Consider the following 17,210-nt stretch of genomic DNA (forward strand, 5'->3'; position numbering starts at 1 on the left):
AGAGCTAGGTGTTACGAACCTAGGGCCCTGCCCTCTAAGTCAACTGGGGTAAAAGGGGCTACATAAATGGAGGTTCCAGTGAGAATCTGTTTGGGTTTATAACAGAATATAGGTTAGAAATCAAGCCAGTAGCACCATAAAAGGAATTGTTTAATTTACAAGGAAAAAAAATATATATATTGTTTAATTTACAAAAAGAAAATATATATATTGTTTAATTTACAAATTGTTTAATTTACAAAAAGGAAATATATATATTGTTTAATTTGCAAAAAGAAAATATATATATTGTTTAATTTGCGGAAAGGAAATATATATATTGTTTAATTTGCAAAAAGAAAATATATATATTGTTTAATTTGCAGAAAGAAAATATATATATTGTTTAATTTGCAGAAAGAAAATATATATATTGTTTAATTTGCAGAAAGAAAATATATATATTGTTTAATTTGCAAAAAGAAAATATGTATATTGTTTAATTTTCAAAAAGAAAATATATATATTGTTTAAGTTGCTAAGAGCAAAAAGAAAAACAAATCTCTAAATGGATCAAATGGACACTCAAGCTGCGCTTGTGATGGAGCTTAAAGACTGGTGCCGTGGGGAGGGATTAAATGTGGCTCATACGCTTATGGTCCTCATTTCAGAAGATGTTGATGTCACCAACATAGAAAAGACCCTGGAGACAGTAAAATGTCTGGGGCGAGTGCGTGTCAGAGGCAGGTCGTTCAGTACACAGCGAAAAAAGTTTATGATCCTGTGTGAATGTCGGGAAAAGGTAACGGGTGAGAATGTTCCCCCTGAAGTTATGCCTACGGATGGTGGCGAGGCGTGGCCTATAATCATAGTAGGAGAGACCCCCTCAGCCCCTGTGGATGATGCTAAATTCTACGAGAAGTTAGCAGGACTACTGTTTGCTGAGGGGAAGACGGAGGAAGACCTCCAGAACATGTTTCAGAGAGCAGACTCTCCCGTTAGCCCAACCGAATCCATCCTGCGCGCACTTAGTGAATTGATGGACAAAGTAAAACCCCCCACTGAGCATAACAGCTATCGGCGCCTACGTCTGTTTTCTGGGACCTTGCCCACTCCATCAGGTGAAGAACAGTTTGAACACTGGTTAGAGCAAGCACGACTCATGGTAGAAGAAAGTGATGGCTCTGATAAAGAGAAGAGGCGGAGGCTGATGGAAAATCTCAAAGGCTCTGCACTAGAAATAGTGCAGGGGTGTACAGTGCGACATATATATCGCACATGCTACAGCAACAGCGATGGATGGATTTACTTCAGTAGCACTGGTGCGATAGGGATTCGGTTCATATAGATACTCTTATTTTGAAAATCCTGTAGCGGGTCTCATTTCTGCCCACACGCAGCTCCAGCTAGGCTCCGAAAGCTAGCAACGTTCAGGTGCATATGATACTCTTATTTTGAAAAAACTCTTGTGACAACTCGACGAGTCGTATCCGTCCTATCCGTGCTTCTGCAAGGAGCAGCGCGTTGGTCGGTTGGTGCGCACTGCTGCGTTAACACAGCAGTGCGCCTACACGTCCCGAAATAAGTCTGTGGTGTTTTTTCTTTCTCGCAACGGGTCAAATGCATCTACATGCTTTGCACCGTCGCCATTCCTTTATGCGCACATCGCCCGAAATTAACGTTTATGTACCATTACAATCACTACAACGTTAGCAAGCTAACAAGCTAATCCTGATCAGAGGCGCAGAGCCAGCAGACACAGTGTGGAAAGGGAAATGGGGGGGCACTCTCTCCCCTTCCCTGTGTGTGTGTGTGCGTGCGTGCGTTTGGAAAGACGATGAAGTCACTAGTCAGGACTCAGGACAGGAGTATATTATAGTAAACTGAGGATGGACAGATAATGATGATATTCAAATATAAACAAGTTTCGAGAGGAGTGGAAGTTTGAAGACAGACTAGACTACAATATGATGCGGGGGTGGTGAGTTGAAACAGTGTGTGTGAATGAATGAATGAAAACTTTATTTAACAGATTGCAGAATGGGTACAGTACGGCTCAATACACACAATTGTTAAGGGGATGCAGACCAGAGAAAGACGTTTGTCTTGTTTACATCAGGGTCCCCCATTGTGTGTGTGTGTGTGTGTGTCCCCCAACCGACCCCACTTCTATGTTTCAATAAATTATTTGCATTTAAAACTATTAACGCTGACTCATTCCTTCAGTCCACTCAAAATTATGCTAATATTCCTTATGTTGTTTATGATATTAATTGAAAATAGCATATGAGAGTATCATAGTAATAATAACGCATGGTGATATACTAAATGACAGCCAAACATGGCACTGCAACTAAATAACACAAATACAATAGTTACATTTGTGACTGTTACAAATATAACACGTTTTATACTTGTGCTACAAGATTTTGGCCTGTGCTACAAAACTATCAACCTCTGTAGCACCAGTGCTATGTGCAAAAAAAGTTAACGTACAGCCCTGTAGTGAAATCTGCACGAGCCAGCAACCCTGAACAACTGCCTCTTTGAACTGCTGCGGTCAGGCAAGCGATACCGGAGTCTTAAGGCGAGCACAGAAAGACTCAGAAGAAGCTTCTATCCCCAGGCCATCAGGCTGCTAAACGAACAATAATCACTATGCAACAACCATCAAATGCACACAGCACACACACCCACACGCACACACTCACTCAAACAAACAACACACTGCAGCACCCACTCTCCACACTTTAGATCACACAAACACACTTACACTTTATATTTATTGATAAAGGATTTGTACTACAACTCGTACACCTACTGTGGATTGTACCTAAATTGCACCTCGTCCCATTTCTCCATTTCTGCCTTGCACTATATAGTATTGTATATTAGTACACTGCACAGTATTGTATATTGTATGGTAACTACGTCTATTCTGCATCGAACATTGTACATATGTCTAAACTGAACACTGTGACCTCATTTTTATTTATTTTTTTTTTTACTTCTAATTTTACTATGTTATTTTATTTCATACTTATCTTGTCTTGCACAGTCTCTGGAGCGCAACAGTAAGAAGCATTTTGTATAAAAGTATTCTGTACTTCTGTATGACAACTATTAAAGAAACTTGAAACTTGAACTTGATGTTAGTCCTGGAGAATGCCTGGAAGCCCTGGAACATGTGCAGTCTGGAGAAGACTTGTACATCTCGTTCGGAATGATGCAGCAGCAGCCAGGTGAGAAACTCTCTGACTTTCTGAGGCGTCTGGAGCAGTCACTAGACAAAGTGAGCCAGCGAGGTGGTATTCTACCAACAAATGTGGACAGAGCACGGATAGAGCAGTTGTTGCGAGGTGCAGTGGCCTCTGATCTAATGCTCGTTAATCTCCGCCTAAGAGAGAGGAAAGCAGCACCGCCTACCTTTCTTCAGCTATTGAAGGATATACGCTCAGAGGAAGAGTATGAGGCCTCAAGGAAGAAACTCTTCCCCGCTGTGCAGTGTGTTCCGGTGATGACAGAAATTGACGGAAAACAGGCTGAAATCCAGAGCCTGAAAGCCGAAGTAAAGGAGCTAAAGTCCTTAGTTGCTGCAGTGGCGACTAGGCCAGACCGAGGCAGGCAAGATACTGGGGAGAACATGGCTCTCAATGTAGCCACACCCAGTGAGCTTCGTCCTGACTCCGAGTTAGCGGCGTTGAGGAAACAGATGAAGCGACTCCAAAACAAAGTCGACCAAAGAGTGACTCCCAGAGAAACTGCGGCTGCAGTCTCGACGTTGGACGTGTCAAGACCTGTCTCCAGCTATCCCCGAAGATCGCCAAAGGGTGCAGAGGAGAAATTCTGCTACCGGTGTGGCGAGGGTGGTCATTTTGCAGGGAAGTGTCAAAACCCTGAGAACCAGGCTAAGGTTATCAAGAGACTAATTCATGCCCTGAGAGTAGCAAAAGACCAGCAGCAGACAGGTAGTGTCACCCATGGTAACAAGAACTGTGAAGTGAAAAAGAGTGCAGTTACCTTACAGAGTCCATCTATCCCTGAGGGTTTGGTAGGGCCACCTAGCCTTGTACAGTTGAAGGTTAGTGGACAACCTTGCACCGCCCTGTTAGACAGCGGCTCCCAGGTGACTATAATTTTTGCACCCTGGTATCAGAAGTACTTATCTCATGTCCCAATTCAGCCTGTCTCTGGGCTAGCCCTCTGGGGTCTAAGTGAATCCAATATGAGCTACCCCTACCTTGGCTATGTAGTCGTAGATGTAGAGTATCCAGCAGAGGTGGTAGGTACCAGTCAGACTATGACAGTCCTTGCACTCATCTGCCCGAGCCCTAAGACTGCAGACCAGACATCTGTCATTGTAGGGACCAATGCTAGTCATGTAAGACGATTGGTGAAGCAGTGCAGAGACGGTGGGATTGATGTGACTTCGACCTTAGGCGTCCAAGCTTGTGCTGTAGGAGACCAGGCTACTTTGAAGCGCTCAGATGAGATGGTGGAGGGAGAAGATAGAGTAGGCTCAGTGAGGTGGAAAGGACCAGGTCCGTTGACTCTACCCCCTGGTGGTGATGTGCAGGCTGTGTGCAAAGTTGAGCTAACACAGGCAGTAGGCCAGGAGATCCTAATGCTAGACGCCTCACCAATAGCCCCTCTCCCTGCTGGTGTGTCACTGCAGCCCATGGTAGTGTGTAGCCAGGCCATGGACATCAACAGTTTCAGAGTCCTACTCAAAAATGACTCTCTGAGAGAAACAAGCATAGCAGTGGGAACGGTGATTGGGTATCTGCACCTGGTGGATTCAGTCACTGTCATCCCGCCCAAAGAGACAACCTCATCAGAGTTTGATGAGAGCAGAATCAACTTCGGAGACTCGCCTATCTCAGAAGAGTGGAAATCCCGTCTTCGCCAAAAACTGTCGCAAAAAGATCTCATGTCTTCTCCATGGAAGAGTGGGATGTCGGACTAGCTAAAGGGGTAGAACACCAGATCCGTCTCTCTGATCCTCGCCCATTCCGTGAGCGTTCACGACGACTGGCACCTGCAGACATTGAGGACGTGCGAAAGCACCTACAAGAGCTCCTGCAAGCCGGGATCATAAGAGAGTCTCGGAGCCCCTATGCCTCACCAATCGTGGTTGTGAGGAAGAAAAATGGAACAGTCAAGATGTGCATCGATTACAGGTTGCTCAACAGTCGTACCATCCCAGACCAATACACAACCCCTTGCATTGATGATGCGCTGAATGCCCTGACAGGAAGTCAATGGTTCTCCGTCCTCGATTTGCGAAGCGGCTATTACCAGATCGCCATGTCGGAGGAAGACAGAGAGAAGACGGCGTTCATCTGCCCATTAGGATTCTATGAGTTTGAGAGGATGCCACAGGGCATAAGTGGAGCCCCAGCAACCTTTCAGCGGTTAATGGAGAGAGCAGTAGGTGACATGAACTTACTCCAGGTGTTGGTGTACCTTGACGACCTGATTGTCTTCGGGAGGTCTCTAGAGGAGCACGAAGAAAGGCTGCTCAAGGTCCTGGATCGCCTCGGAGAAGTCGGACTGAAACTCTCCATAGACAAGTGTTAAATCTGCCTGCCGAGAGTGAAATACCTGGGTCACATTGTGTCCGCAGAGGGTGTCGAACCTGACCCGGAAAAGATAGAAGTGGTTACCAACTGGACTCGCCCGACGAACCTGAAGACCTTGCAATCCTTCTTAGGGTGCTGTGGCTACTATCGGCGTTTCATAGCCAATTACGCAGCCATTGTGCGACCACTGACGGAGCTGACAAAGGGTTATGCACCCACGCAGAAGAGCAGAAAGAACGCCCACGATAGGAGTAAGGCGTACATCAAAGAGTCAGAGCCATTTGGAGAACGATGGGATCAGCCTTGCACAGATGCGTTTCACCAGATCATACACTGTCTGACGCATGCACCTGTGTTGGCATTTGCAAACCCCCAAAAGCCTTACATCCTACATGTTGACGCTAGCTTGAAGAGTACACGGAGGGCCTGCGACCAGTGGCTTTCGCAAGCAGAAAACTGAGTGCATCTGAGCAGAACTATCCAATCCACCAGTTGGAATTCTTGGCGCTAAAGTGGTCTGTAGTAGACAAATTGCATGATTATCTCTACGGAGCCAGATTCACAGTACGTACGGATAACAATCCCCTTACCTACGTGCTCACCACAGCAAAGCTCAGTGCAGTAGGGCATCGATGGCTGGCTGCCCTGTCCACCTATGAATTTGATGTACAGTACCGCCCGGGCCGACACCATATAGATGCAGACCTACTGTCCCGGATCATGCCTGAGGAAGAAACCCGTAATGAATGTGTGACTCTATCACAGACTGGAGTAAAGGCCATCGGCCAGCGAATCTCTATCCCTGAGACTCACAGCTGCCCACGGAGGTGTGTCGACCAGTTGGGAGCTTCCCCTTAGTGCATCCCAGACATCTATGCGTTTCCAACCCACTTGGAATCCGAGTCGTTGAGACAGATGTCAAAGCAAGAGCTTAAGAGAGCTCAGGAAAAGGATGTCGACATAGGACCTGCTATCAAGGCCGTGAAGCAGGGGAAATGGCTTGAAGATGAGGATGCAAGTCCAGAACTCTCTAAGCTCAAACGAGAGATGGGAAAGTTGACCATGAAAGAAGGTATGTTGTATCGGTTGAGCAAGCGACCTTCTGGAGATGTTGTCACTCAACTTGTACTCCCAAAAGAGTTCAGAGAAATAGTGTTGAAGGCCATGCACAACGATTTAGGACACCTTGGCATTGAGAGAACTGTCGACCAACTGAGGAGCAGATTCTTCTGGCCGAAGATGTCTGTAGAAGTAGAACAGTACATTAAGAACTGTGGAGAGTGCATCACTCGTAAGTCCCTTCCTCAGCGAGCAGCTCCACTACACCAGATCATGAGCAAAGGTCCAATGGATCTTGTGTGTATTGATTTTCTCTCAATGGAACCCGACAGTAAAGGCATAAGCAATGTGTTGGTGGTCACAGACCATTTTACTCGCTATGCTCAGGCTTTCCTACCAGAAGCCAGAAAGCACATGTTGTCGCAAAAGTACTGGTGGAGAAATACTTTGTACATTATGGGCTGCCAGCAAGAATCCATTCGGACCAAGGCCGTGACTTCGAAAGTCGACTGATCCGGGAGATGCTGCAAATGATGGGAGTACGGAAATCCAGAACCACTCCGTATCACCCACAAGGAGACCCACAGCCCGAACACTTTAACCGCACGCTATTGTCAATGCTGGGCACGCTGAGTCAAGAAAAGAGGCGGCAGTGGACCTTACTTAGTGCATGCATACAATAGCACCAAGTGCGACTCCACCGGATACTCTCCGTACTTCTTGATGTTCGGAAGAGAAGCAAGACTTCCCGTGGATGTGTGTTTTGGTACATCGCCGGATGGCAAGGAAAGAGGTCACCACATCAAGTATGTGGCTAAGCTGAAAGACGACCTGCAAAGAGCCTTTAAACTAGCTTCTGCCGCAGCTGACAAAGTACACCAGCGAAACAAGAAGTCCTATGACAAGAGAGTGACCTGCCAAACCATGGAACCTGGTGACAGAGTGTTGTTAAGAAACCTGGGGTTGAGAGGAAAACACAAACTCCAAAGCCGATGGAGTGCTGTTCCTCACGTGGTGGTGAGCAAAATGCCCAACTTACCTGTTTACAGAGTGAGTCCTGAAGATGGAATAGGACGCACAAGGACCCTACACAGAGATCATCTCCTACCCATTGGACAACTGGTACGGATGCCAAGAACGGAGTGACCACAACACACCTGTGAAACCAAGAACTAGGGCAGGAACTATCAAGCAACACCGTATACCGTCTCCTCCTACAACAGAAGAGAGTGAGCCGACGTCTGACTCGTCCTCTGAAGTAGAGTATGTAAGGGAGCGCAGACCCTACAGTACCTACCTGGAAGGGATCCTGAAGAAAAGGAGTGCGAGAGCCAGCTGTCGTCATCCCTGATGAAGAACCAGTCAGAGCTCCTGACACATACGAGGATGAACAGAGCGGAGAGGAGCCATCTCCTGAGTCAGAGTCTCCTGAGTCAGAGTCTCCTGAGTCGGGGTCGGACATACAAGGAGGGCACGCTAGCAGCTCTGAAGAAGAAGTTGTGCCTGAGACACAAACCAGGCCTAAACGAGCAGTAAAGCCAATAATTAGACTCACCTATGATGAGCCAGGTAAATCCAGAGACAAACCGTTGACCATAGTGCACAGAGGTATGGTTATAAAGATCAAACAACGTTAAGAAGCGAATGGGTCAACTCCTTAGTCTGTTAAATGTCGTGTCTTATGGGGACATACAGACCTTTGGAAGGGGGATGGTGTAACCCTGGTAATATTAACTAACCCTGGTAATATTAATCCAGTGGTTATCCTGTTAATATAAACCAAGTTGTTGTCTTATATAAATATTAGGGCTGTCAGTTTATCGCGTTAATTAGATTAATTAATTACACAGCAAATAATCGCGTTATGAAAATTAACTCAAAATTAATTACAATTTTTTTTTTTTTTTATAATAATATTTTTTTTGTATCTCATTCATTCCATAAGCATGTAGAATACACATTTACAGATTTTTTTTTAATATGGTCCATTTGCATGTTCTTGGTATCTGATTCTAGGGACATCTATGAATCTCAGGGAATGTATATTCCCAATTTCCCAGTGTCAGAAATACTGTGGGCTAGATCCACAAAGAATGGATTGCACGGTGCAAGTTGCACCCTTACAATTCATTATGAATTGAAAATGGGGGACCCTGATGTAAACAAGACGAAAGTCTTACTCTGGTCTGCATTCCCTTAACAATTGTGTGTATTGAGCCGTACTGTATTGTACCCATTCTGCAATCTGTTAATAACATTTTCATTCAATCAATCAATCTGCGCTGTGATTGATTGAATGAACATTTTATTTTGAGTAAATTGTAATGAACCAAATGAGAATATCAATACATTTTTTTTTATCTTTGACTGTGAATAACACCATGCTCAAATTGACCAGACCTGAAAAATCTAAGCAAATTAATAGATGGAAGATGATTAAACGGAAGGTTTTGTAGATACAGTACTGAATTCTGCCATCCGGACACATGCAATTTGAAATATGATTATAGAATATAGAATATGAGGCATAAAATGGTAATGCGATTAAAATGCGATTAATTAGATTAATTAATTACAAATCCTGTAATTAATTAGATTAATTTTTTTAATCGCCTGACAACACTAATAAATATATGTTATTATTTTGTATATCTTATTTACCTCTGGGTAAAAATTTCATGTATGGGTAATATGTAGAACTCCTGTCTATGTGAACTGGGAACTGTGGCTTGGCCAATCAGGAAAAAGGTCAGGGTTGATGGGACTGGGTTTAACCAGGTGTGGTGATTGAGCTCTCGAGCCCCAGAAAGAGAGAGGGAGGGTGAGAGAAGCAGGTGGAAGAGTGTGCAAATGTTTGACACACCATTGCTAAGTTGTATCCAGTATAGTGTTATCAAGTGTTCTGGTCTAGGACACACGCTGAACATTATATGTGACGTCGGGGAATTGTGCATGTTAGATAGGCATGCCTAATCAATTGCTCCACATTGGACTGGGTGTTGAGGCTAGCTGGCTAAGCTAGGTACAGTAGCAGGCCCCGGATAGCTAACCCGGAAACCCACTACATTCGAGAACAGGATAAGCGGTCTGTGCTACCAGGGCCTGTACAGACTTCGAGAACAGGATAAGCGGTCTGTGCTACCAGGGCCTGTACAGACTTTGAGAACCAGATAGCAGTCTGTGCTACCAGGGCCTGTACAGACTTCGGGAACCAGATAGCAGTCTGTGCTACCAAGGCCTGTACAGACTTCCTCTGGCAGCGTGGGAGGCGCACCAGGACTTCACATTGCATCGCACTCAATCTCCACTTTCTCCTTTCCCCCCACCTGAACACTGACTCCGGACCGTGAGTACTTTGGCTCGTTAGAGCTGAAGATTAAATGGGATTGTGAGTTTCCCATCAATCAGGCCTGCAACAGGGTTTTTTGTTTGTTTGTTTTTGTTTATTAGATGCCGGCTTAGGTATATTAGTATATTGTATTATTGTACAGGATATTTCATTTGTAATTAGCTGTATCATTAATGCCATTTTGGATATAGGTTTTCATTTATATTTCCTTTTTTGATATTGAGCACATGGTGCCTTTGAGTTTGAACCTGCGTACAGAGTAATAGCTCTGTTATTTTGTTTTCCTTTTTTGATATTGAGCACACGGTGCCTTTGAGAGACAATACTCTATTTATTAACTAACATTTTCTTTATTCGGTAATGTGTATATATACACACGGTGTATGTAATATATAAACTATATGTTCAATACAGATTATTTTTATATTTAAAGTTAAGTGTCTGGCTTGATCATTTCTATTTCAAATGTATTGATGTTATATCCCAAACAGATATTCGTATATTTGTATTATTAGATTAGTAAGAGCTAGGTGTTATGAACCTAGGGCCCTGCCCTCTAAGTCAACTGGGGTAAAAGGGGCTACACTTGGTTCTAAGCTCAAGGCCCATGAGGGCAACCCTCTCAGAGCAGCGACGGGAGGATATTCTCGGCGCGCTCAGGAGGTTCCGTCCTGGCAGGACGGTTACGGCGCTGTCCGTGATGCGCCTGCTCTGTATGATGGCATCTGCTCACTCTGTGGTCCCTCTTGGCCTCCTCTTCATGAGGAGGATACAGAGGTGGTTTTCCAGGATAAAAATAGACCCGGTGAGAGACAAGTGGAAGCGGCTGAAGGTTCCCCTGTCAGTACTGGGGGATCTCAACCACTGGGGGAGGCCTGGTGCCCTCACCAGCGGGGTCCCCATGGGCAGCAGGCTATCACACGTCACGGTCTTCACCGACGCCTCCCTCACGGGATGGGGGGGGACGTGTCGGGCCCACATAGTAGGGGGCAGATGGTAGTACCATGCTGCCCGGTCTGCTCTACATATCAATGTGTTGGAATTGAAAGCAGTCCTTCTATATGAACCGATACCGATATATGCCGTTTCCCCCCCAAAAAACAGAATAATTTCAGGTAATTAACATTACATATCTCTTGTCGTGGAATTAACACAACAGTATGCATACTTTTGACAATAAAAAAAATCTGAATGTGTTCTTACTTGCTTGCCTGGGTAAATAAAGGTTAAATAAATTAAATAAAAAAAAATTATTTAAACCGATACCTATCATTTCCTATATCACATTTGAATGGCAATATCGGACATCCCTACTAGAAACCACAACTGAGTGAAGACAAAGTCCTGAATGTAGGGTTGTGAAGGCGTGTTGTATCAAACTCTGAGCTTGACCTTTGAACCAAGGATCTAACAGGTCTAACTATCCAATATTCACTGGACCAAAATATCTTTTTGAATTACAGATTGTGGCGTTTCGAAGATTGTATTGTTCTGTTCTGTTGTGAGAAGGACATGTGATAATTGGACCAAAAAAAGAACGCATTCTGTGTCTCGAGCACTTGGCTGCATCATACACATGTGTGTATCATTAAAAGATTTAACGGTAAGTTTGATATACTATTGCTGAATCTTGAGTCATATTTGATCTGCAATGCCTAGTTTGACTTCCATTTAATTCAATGGTACACAGGGCTGTACAGTGCGATGATCTCGTCGCAAATTGCCCCTTAATTTGGCCGTTGCGAGTTGGAAATATTATTTGGGAGCAACGTTGCGAGTTGTGATTTCACTCCTAAATTAATCCATACAAATTGGATACATTTTTTTAAAAACATTAGCCTACAACCAGGGCTGTACAGTGCGACACAATGTCGTGGTGCTATGAAATCTGTCGGCAATGAATGAACTTACTGCGATCACCGATAGCCTGAGTGAAAAAAAAGATTTGCGTGTGGAGTGAATCTGGGTCACGCTATATACAGTACCTGGTACTTGTAGTCTATTGTGCGATTAAAGACCATGTCCCTATCTGCGTAGTCTATACATCCAACACCAAATCCCATAATTCCTAGCAAAACTAAACTGAATGTGGGCTCTCTTCCTTTCAATATGGGCTATTGCATCGCCAAAGAAGCACCTCATTTCAATACATTTAAGACGCCAAAAAGAACAACAGAGTGGATATCAGTCCATCTTATGACAACCACGTCCGATGTGGAGAGATGATAAGATGATGATGATTGACGTGATGATGTGATGATTGATTGACGGGGACACGGACACTTCTAACGTTCAGGTTCAGCTATGCATTAGGTGAGTAGTCCTACCGTAAGAGCCTCATACGGGTCAATTAAACCTTTTTGATTAGTCTTTCCTTCCAGCTAAGTTGGACTGAACATTTCACTGTCAAAAGCGCAAATGTAAATAAGGTTGCGTCGCAACACGGTTTTCAAAATAAAGGTCACATATACAAATACCTCTCAATTCTTATTAACACTTTGTGTGCCGGGAAACGCTTTACAGGGTCATTGCCGGCCATGCTCAAGTTGCCGAAGGACGCTTTACAGCATCTTTAATATCAATATTTCAAAAATCTGTGATCGGATTCATATTTCCCCTCCGCTGGCCTGAGATCCACCAGGAGGACCCACTGAGCTCTCTGGCGGTTCAGGAGGTTGTGCTGGTCGGCCATATTACTTCCGGGCACTTGGTTTGGCTGCCGGCACTCTGGCTCGTCACAATATATAGCGATCCATTGCCAATAACTCGATAAACAACATGATTTGGACGTATATAGTATTATACAAGCTGGAAATGGTTCATCAGGATAAACATCCCATAATCGAAAACGGTCTACACCACGCTGATCGTCCAACGGCGCGAGGAAGATCCGGTAAGATTCAGCGTTATTTTCGAACGTGTTCCATATAAACTGTTATGATGAACATATGACCCACACTAGATGAATGATATAACGCTGCCCACGGAATTATAAACTATCCCCCGCCCATCCGGTCATCATCAGATCATACGTAGATCATTCTAGAAGTACGTCCAATTGAAATTTTTTATATCGCCCCGATTGCCATCAAACTGTATTTCATCATCAATATAATGCATTTGGGGCTATAGATCACGTTCTGGAGAAAGCTGCAGAAAGAGATGAAAACATACTTATACATTAGACCATACTTTACTATGAATATGTGAATGAAAAAGTTTAACGTTGCTACACAATGAACAATACATATAGGACTTTGAATGGGCCCTAATAATGGCAATGTAGCAATAGAATTTAAAAAGTTATAGCCATGCAAAGAAGGGGTACTTCTCCATAGACAAATAGAGCTGGCAATCTATGGTATATCATGAATTTAACCCATGGCACCCAAAGTGTTAAAAAAAGTCCCGGATATACATAAACATTAATTGGCATAGATCTCTATAAACGGCCCAACACATTGATCACTTTAGGCACACACTGAAACCAGTAACATCACAAATATGAAGCAGGTAATTACCCATACAAATAAACCTTTCATGGGGTTATTTATAATAATAATTCATTTGATTTCTAAAGCACTTTTCATTGTGAAACAAATGTATGCAGTTTCTTGTCCTCCTGATTAATGCAATGGTGTGTGTGTGTTGTGGTGATCTCATTCAAGGAGCACTACACAAGCGCGCGCACACACACACACACAGTTTGTTGTTTTTGTTCTATTAGTGATTTACACACTTTCTCAGTTGGTTCATTATAAAAGATACAAACCTGAAAACAAACGCACTTAAATGTTAAATAAAAGGACCACAGTAATGAGGCAGGAGGAACATATTTTTTTAATAATGGTAAAATTGTTATTTAAAAATGTGCCCCTAAAAAATATTTTTTGCCCCTAAATTTCTCATTTAGGGGCAAGTGTGCCCCTAGTGAAAAAGCTTAGCGTACAGCCCTGGTACAGGCTTACGCACAACTGTTGTGCTGCTGTATGATGATTGTATTTGTACGATAAAAGCAGCTCGCTCGTTACAGGCACAGAAACAGCCCATTGAGAACAGGACTGAAACAGAGAGGTATAGAAGTAGCTAGAATGCATAATCTGAGTGGTTTTTTCAGCAATCTTCAAAGACCAAATACCCATATTAAATAGTTTAATGGACTAAAATGTGTCCCCTTTAATACAAACTGGAATAATCACACAAAAGACAAATCACCAAATGTAAATAAATTGTACAATAGTCTATAACAATAATATAGAATTATTGAGAAGAAGAAAAAACAGATAATGAAAATTTTGTCTAAATAACAATTTAATGTAACAGTATAAACTGTGTAATAAGGCCTTTGGCTGCCCTCCAGAAAGTCTTATTTGACTAATAGTCATAGTGTTGTGTGCCAGTGAGTCAGCTGTTGGCCCGCCCATAGCTCACTACGGCCTCAAAGTCCCTGAAGCTGACATGGCCGTCTGAGTCACGGTCGGCGTGGCGGAAGGCCTCCAGGGCACTCCTCTCAGGCAGGCGAGGAGCCACTCTTCTAAAAGCCTCCTGGAAGTCCTCCAGCTTGAGGAAGCCTCGGCAGCACACGTCGAAGGCCTTGAACATCTGCCTGGTCTTCAGGTAGGGGTCCTCCTCCGACAACTTCCTTTCCACTAGAGCCACGAAACTCTCCACGGAGACCCCCGGCGACCGGGCCGGTGAGTGCCCCAAACCCATGAGAAGGTCTGTTTCTGCCTTGGACGGCTTGTAACCAAACAGCATCACCACGGCCGTCTTCAGGTCCTGTCTGGTCAGGTAGCCGTCTTTGTCCGTGTTGCAGAGGCCGAACACCATCTTGACCCTTTTCCTGTCTGCGTTTGGGATTTCTCTCGGATGGCCATGCAGTCCGGCGAGAGAAGACATCCTTGTGCGAACACTTCCAAAAAGAATGAGATGGTGCGTTTGGGAGGCAAGTTCAGGGTTTTTCTCCGAGGGGATGTTTCTAAAAACTCAGCCAGCGCAGTGGAAGAAAGCAAAATCCCAGTCACAAAACACTAAAGACACAAATAAAAATAAAAGGTGGTTATTATTACACAATATTATTAGTACACATGTATCTGTTCTTGCGTTATAATAGTCTACTTTAGTTTCTGTATTTTAATCACATCCTGTGCTCATAACCTGAAATCAAATCTCTTGTATTATTATTATTATTATTATTATTATTATTATTATTATTATTAATGCCTAACCTGTTTTTTATTGATGTATTACATATTTTACACCTTTCTGTCTAACCAAACAGATCAAAACAACCTGGCAAGACATTTGAGCCTCCACAGCTGCCGTCTTACAGTCTCCATAGCAACGCTTCAAACTGAAAGAGGAAGCAGCTAACTAGCTAGCATCTAGCTAACATAAACACCAAAGGCATGGAAACAGTGTGGCTTCCTGTGAAACACGTTTATTCTATGTTTACATACAGCCAAAGAGAGAGAGATAAGGTTAACTAACATTAGCTAATAGGCCTGCCGTATTATAATTTTAGAGGTAGAAAACAATAGTGTTTGAAGAGTTATGGAGAACACTACCCCAATTTAAGTTCCTAAAATATACAGTGTCACATTACAGTACTTACCGTGTTGTGGAAGTCACAGATGAGATGAGACAGATAGGATCCTCTGACAAACACCACAGTCTCAACTCTAGTCCGTGTTAAGGTGATTGGCTAACAGAGCACACTAGGTGGAGAGCAACACTGGGCAGTCAGGAAATCAAGGCATGGATCTGGATTCAGATCCGCTCGCAGCCTACAGAGCCTCTCAGCCTACAGCCTTGCCCAATGAGGCCATAAATGAAACAATTTCATTATAAAGTTAAATGACTCCATGATCCTCTCATCACGTTGAGGACATGCAACGTGGCCTATAGCCCAGTCTAAATCGAAATCAAACTATACACTCCATCTTAGCTCAATCAAACTCCAAATTATTTTTTGTTCTATCATATACTTTTAGTTCATCATCCAACCATGGTGTTCTGACCATACCTGTCAACCATCCCGTTTTTCCCGGGATTGTACTGTATTTCAACCTTCCTTCCCGCCGTCATCCCGTTAAAATATTTTCCCGTATTTTTCCCGTTTTTTTTAAATGTTAAATTTTTACAAAATGGCTGCAATTCCCCTCCGTGACGACAGGTGGCAGCAGTGTAGATTAGACCGTTAGCACAGGAAGTCAGACCGGAAGTGCGTTAAGGAGGGGTTTAGCGCAACATGTATTACATTCTACACCTACCTACAATACCGGCAAAGTGGGGTTGTTCCCGGAGAGCTCACTTTCGACCGTGGTTTCTCAGTGTAAATGTATGGTGCTCTCCCTCAACATGCGAGTAGGGTGAGACAACACCATTCTTTAGTCCAAATAATACCCTACTTTATACTATATTATTGTCATTCGTTTAATGTAAAGTCTTACATTACATTGGCACTGCTTTAAGGTTGCATTTCCCCATAATCCATTGCTGTATTAGACTGTGCCAGTATAACTTTTGTAAAGTAATGAAGAGCAAATGTAAAGTTAATCAATACACAATGAAACAATATCTTTATCTATATCACATGTCAAAACTACTTTAAAGGAAAACTCCAACATTTTGGGAAATTAGCTTATTTAACATCTTCCCTGGAGTTAGACAAGAAGATACATACCTTTTTTGTCTCTGTGCGTGCATTTAGCTTAGGGAACAGTCGCTCCGTTAGCGTAGCTTAGCTTCATCACTGTAAGTGGGGGGGTTTTGCAGCCTGACGTTCCCTAGTGCCCTACAGTCACCAAATACACTCCAAATACAACTCCAAAACGTTCCTGTAAACATGTTGTGACCTGTGTATTTACCACATGGAGAAATAAAAAATAATTGAATTCGACAATTACGTTTTCTAAGCAGATATACTCATACATATTTTTTTGCCGAATGACTCCTCTCTGCGCGCAGTCAGTGATTTCTACGTGGAAGCCGTGTTTGTTTACATTCTCATTCATTCAAAGGATCCGAACCGATTGCAGTTTATGGATACCATGACTTAAAATCCTCTTACCTTGACGATTAAAAGCCTCCCCAATTTAGAAAACAGTAATCCAATGGCTGGTATTGATAATATAATACTAACTCTGCACGCTGTCACAACATGTTTACAGGAACGTTTTGGAGTTGTATTTGGAGTGTATTTGGTGACTGTAGGGCACTAGGGAACGTCAGGCTGCAAA

General features: G+C 43.3%; 2 protein-coding genes across 4 annotated transcripts in view; both read right to left on the bottom strand.

Moving 5' to 3' along the window:
• trpm4a (transient receptor potential cation channel, subfamily M, member 4a) overlaps positions 1-17,210 on the bottom strand; it is a 249,351-nt gene that overhangs the window by 149,466 nt on the left and 82,675 nt on the right. The window lies entirely within an intron of this gene.
• On the bottom strand, positions 14,374-14,814 carry efcab11 (EF-hand calcium binding domain 11; the record flags this gene model as incomplete). Its single annotated transcript, XM_084329506.1, has 1 exon — positions 14,374-14,814. The coding sequence occupies exon 1, from the start codon at positions 14,797-14,799 to the stop codon at positions 14,374-14,376; it is 426 nt and encodes a 141-aa protein (XP_084185632.1). The 5' UTR covers positions 14,800-14,814.

Source organism: Notolepis coatsorum (genome assembly GCF_963971535.1).
Source record: "Notolepis coatsorum genome assembly, chromosome: 14".
Classification (NCBI taxonomy): domain Eukaryota; kingdom Metazoa; phylum Chordata; class Actinopteri; order Aulopiformes; family Paralepididae; genus Notolepis; species Notolepis coatsorum.